The sequence below is a fragment of the Cyprinodon variegatus genome, unplaced genomic scaffold (genome assembly GCF_000732505.1).
Source record: "Cyprinodon variegatus isolate N-32 unplaced genomic scaffold, C_variegatus-1.0 Scaffold232, whole genome shotgun sequence".
NCBI lineage: Eukaryota > Metazoa > Chordata > Actinopteri > Cyprinodontiformes > Cyprinodontidae > Cyprinodon > Cyprinodon variegatus.
The window spans coordinates 336,174-343,459 of record NW_015150685.1 but is presented as its reverse complement, the minus strand read 5'-3'; the positions used below and the strand labels follow the sequence as shown (position 1 = coordinate 343,459).

Here is a 7,286-nt window from a genome sequence, read left to right as displayed (position 1 = left end):
TAAAATTGATTGAAATACAAGATAAAACCAAATTATCATCTGCATAAGAAGAAGAAGTTTGGAAACACCAAACAGTTCATATCTAGCAATGTTTTACATTTTCAAAATTAGTTTTTGTCAGCTAATTTTACCAGAAATATTTCACTTTCCACAATGACAAGCTTCTTTCCTGATAACTAAGCTACCAGGTGCTTTTACGGCATCAAACAGCCTCAGACCAATTGTTCTGTAGTTCTGATGTGCTACAGCGTGATTGACAGATGTGTACATAATCAATAAATAATATGGATTTTGTCTTAGGGAAGCCCCTATGCTGATGGTTTAATGAATAATGCAGCGACAGATGCAGAAATAATGCCTTGGGTTGTGAGTTCAGGATTCTCTTTGATACCTTCACCCCTGTTTCTTTTTTCTGCCTGGAGAAAAAGAGACACTTGTCATGTCAGATCAGAGGCCCAATGGAGATAGTTGGCCAAACATAAGGGATCTGGGATGAGGAGAGCGGAAGATGGAAGGAAAAGAGACAGGGAAGTTGAAAACGGATGGAGGCAGGGAGGAACGTAGAAGAAAAACATCTACAGCGACATGGATATGGGGAACCGTAGATGGTTGAAAGACACGCTACAGGCAGACTGGCGCAGAGATTTGAGGTGTGATCAGTCCTGCTAAGTGACAGAAAGAGAAGGGGGGTTTGGAATAAGTCAGACAGGGGGACTGTGGGAAAAGTAGTGAAAGAATAGGAATGGTAATAAAGAGCGTTTATCAGTTCTTTAGGTGCCGTCTGCTTATCAAACACCACCAAATACCCAACCTATTAACTATTAATACACTCCCTCACTATCATCCCTTTCCTCTTTCATTTTTCTTCATCTCTCTCTTCCTTTGTCCCTCAGGGTGAGTCTGTCTCTCCCTTTCCCCACCACTTACCCCATTTTTGTCTTTCTCTCTCGTTATCAAACACCCCAAAAGCAACTATGATTAACTATTTAATGTCCTTGTCATTATCTGTCTGGGCACATAGCAATTTTCCATTCACTTGCACATTTTCTCACATAAAGTCAGGTTTGACACCCAGAGATTTTTTTTCTCAGTCGTCTTTTTTTTTCCATCACTCTTTCTTCTTCCGTCCCTCTAAGTCTGATATCTGCAGAGCTTATTAAACGGAGGAGCATGTGTTGTAAAAGATTAATCTGTTGGTTTCCCATGCAAACTTAAATCAGTCCCGCTCACCCTCAACTAAGAGGCATTGCTAATGCCCGCCGTCCGCTGAGAGAGTTAGATGTTCGTATCGGGTTTAAGGCCTGGGGCCCAATCAAATGTCACATTTTCCCTCCCTTTGCTTCTTTTCTCCTCATCTGTACTTGTGCTTCAGCTCCTCACCCCTCAGTCTCAGATTTTTCACTCTGCCTTCTTTCTTCAATCAGCAGCTGCTTGCCTTATTTGCCCCTCCTTTCCTTTTGTTTTTCTTCTCTTCCTTCCTCTGGCGTCCTCAGTTTTATTCTCCACGGACACAATGAAAAACAGGTCACAAGCGAGAAAAACTTAATGGAGTTTTATGCTGAAAATTAACTTGTTGAACTTAGTTTCGGATATTGTGAAATTATACATATTTTTTGCTTTTCTGATTTACATTTGTAGAAAGTCTCCACTTAGATCTTCCACAATTTTGGATCCTCTTTTTTTTATGTCTCTTCCAAACACCTCTACCTACCGGTTGTATATTTATAGGAAATAGGTCATAGTAGAAGGCTGAGTTTGCATCTGAGGAACCATTTCCATGCTGACTTTTGCTGAAAGAACTGTTTCCAGTTTTCTGGTAGTCCTGCTGTTTTAAAGGAGAGTCAAATCCTCAGCATCACAGATCATCTGCTATGAAGAATACATAAAATGCAAACCTATCTGTTGTTTTTGTATAGAGAGAACTTTACCCAAATTTGACTTAATAATACAGAATAATTTTAGGATTGCAATTTAAACCAGTTTTAATAAAAAGGACATTTCCCCCACATTAAAACATAACCAAAAGCACATAAATGACATAAAGTGGTGCAAGAGAGGGCTTGGGAGCTGGTTTTAAATGTGATGATGTTTTCTTTAGCAATTTTATTTTATTTTTTTGCTTTTTATATATAAATTATCTCTGATCTATCTTAGCCTTCATGCCTCTTTTCTCTCTTTAATTTTATTTACTCCTATAGCTATATGTTTTTTCTTTATCCAATATTCACAGTTTTTTAACTAAAAGCAAATCCTTCTATTTTCAGTAAATGTTACTGTAGCTTTAGAACCAGGCAATTTGTTTATAGCTTTTTTTCTGGGGTAAAAAAAAAATCTCCTCTAGTATAAAAGCTTAAACACATTCTTGTGTTTAAACTTAAATCTTTGCTTAAATCTTATACTTGTTTAATTGCAGTAGTCCACATTGCCATCTTTGTAAGATGTTGTATGCTTTGATAGATTTTGAAACATTAAACAGGTCAGATCCAGCAATGTTTTAGATTTTCAGAATTTATTTTAATCAGCTAATAATAGTATTTCACTCTGAATAATATATATTTTTTTGTTTTGTTTTTTCCCTCATATTAAAACCCCTCAATCCACCTTAAGCTACCATGTGCCTTAAAGGCATCCAACAGCCTCTGAGCAATTCTTCTGTTGTTCCCAAAAAAGCGCATTAAAGCGGCAGAAGTGGCTGCTGTGCTACAAAAATATGCAGCATTGGCACATGTATGACCAATCAATTAATTGTTTGGATTTTTGCAAAAGGAACCCAACTAAAAAAAGGAATGACTGCATGGTTACACGGGATGCTGGCTCATGTATGATCGCATAAAGTAGTGCAGGAAACAGTTTATGACCTGATTTCAAATGCAAAGTTCTTTTTTGTGTGTTTTCTTTAATAACTTTTCTTTGTTTATTTGCTTTTTTTCTTGCTTTTTAACGTAAACTATGTGCTACTTATCTTTATAGTCTTGCTTCCTTTTCTGAGCCTTACCCTTTGTGACCCCTTTTTTCTCATTTTATCTGTTTATTCCTTCATTTGTTTTTTTTAAATCTTTTTTCTTTGCTTGGTCTGACTCATCCTCTTCCACCTTCTTTTCTCTTACTCATTTCCACTTCCTTTCTTGTGTTTACCGAGCACGTTTTCCTGTTTCTTGTACTCCCATCTCTTCTCGCGCTTTGTGACGAGATCGTTTCTACTGGAGTCTGGCTGAGTTTGTTCCTTTCAAGTTTCCTTGACTGAGCTGAATCTTTCCCTCTGCTTGTTTTCTAATGTTTTCCTCTTGCTGTTGCTCCACTTGTTTCAAGGCCTAGTTCTTAGTTTTGGTTTTCTAATGATCTCATTTTTAATTCTCTGTGGTGCTAAAATCGTCAACATAATTGCAGTCTTCGTGTGTTTTTTGGTGCTCTGTACTCTGTATATCTTCAAATACCACGAGTCCTTACATACGTTTTCAATCAGTTGAACTTCCTCAGATGCCCCAAATACATTATTAACATTTATTTCCTGTTTTAGATGTTAACTTTAGTTACTTGAACATATTCCTAATCTATATTCTATAAATTATATAGGACATTCTTGTTATGACCTTAAAAGCCCTCTAGAAAATAAATCCATTAACATTGTTTTCTTTATTTCCTTTTCGCTCTGTATAGTAATAGTGATCCTGTTTGTGATGAGGAAACACTATCAGAAGGATTCTCTCGCCAGTTTGAAGAACATCGGTGAAATCCATGAGCAGCTGGTCACATATGATGAGGAAGGAGGGGGAGAGATGGACACCAATGGGTATGTACAAAAAAAAAAAACACATTTGATCTAAATTGATTTATGAGAGGACAAAATATAATTTTTTTTAGTCTGGTAAATGAAAAATCTACATTCTCCTATCTTTATTTTCTTTCTATGTGATTCCTTTAAAAAATTGGGGGGAAAAAATTAATCAGCACAACAAAGAAATAAGCTTCATCACAATTATTATTTTCAGTGAGTTAAAATATGATTTAAGTGGTGGTATCAGAACAGCAAAAGTGGCTATGAAAATTGATCTAAATAAAAAAAAAAAAAATCTAGGTTTGATTTATATTGACTCCAGTAAGATATTTATTGCAATATCCGAGCCTAGCATGCAAGACTTGTTAAGATGGCATCAATCAGGAAAGCAGCAGGTTATCAAAGACCAGAGCAACAGGGTCCGCACAACCAATCAGTTAAACATGGATGTGATGCAAAAAAGTGTTTTTCTAAAAAGAGAAACAGTTAGAGTGGCCTCATGCAAATCTCATGTAAGACATGATTACAGGCACCATTGAAATATCGCTCCTTTTGGGATGCCATCTGGATTGTTATGGTTAAAAATATTATTATTGTTAATTGCGGCCCAAAAGTGAAGTGTTGTAAACTGTGAGTGGTCTAAAAAATTAAGGTGAGGAAATGCAGCTATTTCAAACAGGTTTAAATCCTCATCTTGTCATTCAGGAGGCACTCATTTCTTTTCAAGAGTTTTTTTTTTTTTAACCATCTGTTAAACGTGGTGCTATTCATCATAAGATGTCTATTTTTATGTTTATGATTGGGAAAATTTGCAAGAAGGAGCTGTTTCTGGTCCAGCATGTTTTTTATGCTCGGAGTTGTCTGCATATTTACAAATATTCCTTGCTGTAATGTAGAAAAACTGGCTGGGTGGACCTAAAGAAGCGTCAAGAATTAAACCAGGCTTTAGTCAGTCTGGCTTACAAGTCTACCAGCAGCAAGCCTTCAACCCAAAGATAGAAGCACTAAGATAGTCATAGGCCAAATATGACAGAATTAGACAAATTAATGTGAAAATACAGATATCTCCACAATAATATAAACATAACAATCCTACTGGCATAATTTATACAGTTTATCTGCAGAAATCCCCCCAAAGAACCTTTGATTTAGGGTTCAGCTACTCTTTAAGCTCATTTAATGTTTTCTTTTGTTTGTGTTTTCAGCTACGATGTCTCAATTCTCACTTCGGCGTGTAACGATGGATCCCTTCTCCGCCATCCTGACCGCTTCTCACACCCTTCCATGTATGCCATGGTCCAGAAACCGCCTCACCACTCTCAGCCCACCGCATGCAAAGGCGACATGGCGGCAATGATTGAGATGAAAAAAGACGAAGCTGACCACGACAGAGACGGATTCCCATACGACACTCTCCACATCTATGGCTACGAGGGACCTGAATCTTTAGCGGGAAGCCTTAGTTCTCTGGAAAGCTCCTCTTCTGGTTCAAACTTGGATTACGACTTTCTCAATGATTGGGGGCCGAGGTTCAAGGCCCTGGCCGAGCTGTATGGCGTGGATGGTGCTGACTACTACCATCAATACTGAGAATAAATGCAGAGTTCCCTGATGTGCATCTGAAAAGTGTACATCTTGTACATTGGTAATCAAAAAGAGCCATAAAAAAAGAAACAACAAACATGCAGGAAACATGCACATTTAACCTACAGTACACAGATAGCCCAACTGTCCACAAGAGACTCTTCAAAACACAGCTGGGGATCCTTTTCGAGAAAGGTTACCTTTAGTTATCATGTGTATATCAGTGGATGCATTTGTGTTTTGTGTCTCTTATCTATTCACTCTAATCACTAAACAAGTCATCAATGTCCAGGAGCCTCCTGTGAGCTGAATGAAGTTGTCATCAGCATATATAGATGTTTTTCAGATTTTGGTTCTTCGTAATCCAACATTGGAACAACTCACAGACATAATATTAAAAGTACAGCACAGACTGGTTAAAAGCTGCAAAGTTAACCCTTCTACTTCACCTGCAAATAGCTAACAGATAAAAAGCAGATGAATGTAGCCAACCAGAAGGTAGCATGTTAGGAGAAAAATAATTTTACCGATATGTTTAACTAATTCTTTTTTTATATATATATAACACTTGAGCATAGAAAACAAATAAAACGTCAAACTTTTTTATTGAAACGTTCCTGGTTTGCTCCTCTGATATTAGATAGTAGATCTTGCTCAGTTAGCAAGGCTGTGGTTAGATCCCTTTAAGGATGAATTTACTGACATGACGTCTGGTAAAAGGTTAAATACAGTAAATTTAACCTCCATCAGGAAACTGTCTTGTAATCTTCAATAAGTATAAATTAATTTTATGGAGTTGAAGGTGAAAGCTAACGGCTATTCCAAGAGGGGTGCAGAACCAAAGAAAGCTACGTACCCTTCTAAAGAAACTCAAATATAAAACAAAGACATGTGCATGATGAAATGAACCTTTAAAACTTTTAATCATTTGGACTAAAGCCAACATGAAAATGTGTGCTACAGTAGAAATAGACTTCGTACAAGAAATTTACTTTAAAAAAGGGTACATGTAAACTTTTACTGTACAGAGTATAGCAAAATGACTGCAGTAATGGATATGGTCAGTGTTTTGGGGGGTTTTGTGCACTGCTTTACTACCTAGCCTGCAGTCTGCTGCTTGCAGCTTTTAGCTTGACAATCATGATTTGTAAAACACCATAACTTTGTCAGGTGGGGTTTGTGGCTAACGTACTTTATTCCCCAAAGAGTAAAAGAAAGCTCTGGTCAAAATGCAACTTTTCATTTAATTATCAGATTTTGGGCAGCATGAAGGTTATAGAAATGTTTAGGGGTTTAAAAATCTTTAATTTTGCTTGATTTACCTTAAAACCAGAAACCAGTCCATGCCAAATTCAATTCAATTTATTTATGCAGCGCCAATCCACAACACATGTCACCTCATGGCACTTTATAGTTCACCAGATCAGCCAGTCAAATTGATTCAAAGTTTTCTATCTAAGGAAAACCAGCTGATTGCATTGACTCCAAGGCAGTCACTCACACTAAGCATGCTTGTAGCGACAGGGGAGAGGAAAAACCTCCAGCAGAACCAGGCTCAGTTTGAGCGGCCATCTGCTGAGGCCAACTGGGGTTCAAGGAGACAGACATACTCAAAGCAACTGTAAAAGGTGGCCCCGTCCAGGAAACTAACAGCCAGGCAGACGAGCTCCGAGCCAGCTCCCATATCAGAGGATGAAGAGAGCACATCCAGCCAGTCACAGTCAGAGAAACAGGACTACACTGAAAAACAAGCCAATCTCCAACATCTCTAAACAGAGGTGTTGATGGCAGTAGCAGAGCTGATATTTCTCTCCAGGATGGAGTCACAGCCAAACAGGAACAGACGAGGTGAAGCTACTATGAGAAAAAGCAGAGAGAGCAGAACAAAACGGACAAATCAGAATTGATCCTGAATAGCTTATTCATA

The 7,286-nt window shown here is 37.7% G+C and overlaps 1 protein-coding gene across 2 annotated transcripts in view; it reads left to right on the top strand.

Moving 5' to 3' along the window:
• LOC107088920 (cadherin-5-like) overlaps positions 1 to 6,832 on the top strand; it is a 44,520-nt gene extending 37,688 nt beyond the window's left edge. For both annotated transcript variants that reach the window (XM_015381385.1, XM_015381386.1), the window contains 2 exons: positions 3,658 to 3,790; positions 4,981 to 6,832. In XM_015381385.1, the coding sequence (XP_015236871.1) occupies positions 3,658 to 3,790; positions 4,981 to 5,365 (518 nt within the window). In that variant the 3' untranslated portion in view covers positions 5,366 to 6,832. The remainder of the gene's footprint in view (positions 1 to 3,657; positions 3,791 to 4,980) is intronic.
• The last annotated feature ends 454 nt before the right edge of the window (positions 6,833 to 7,286 follow it).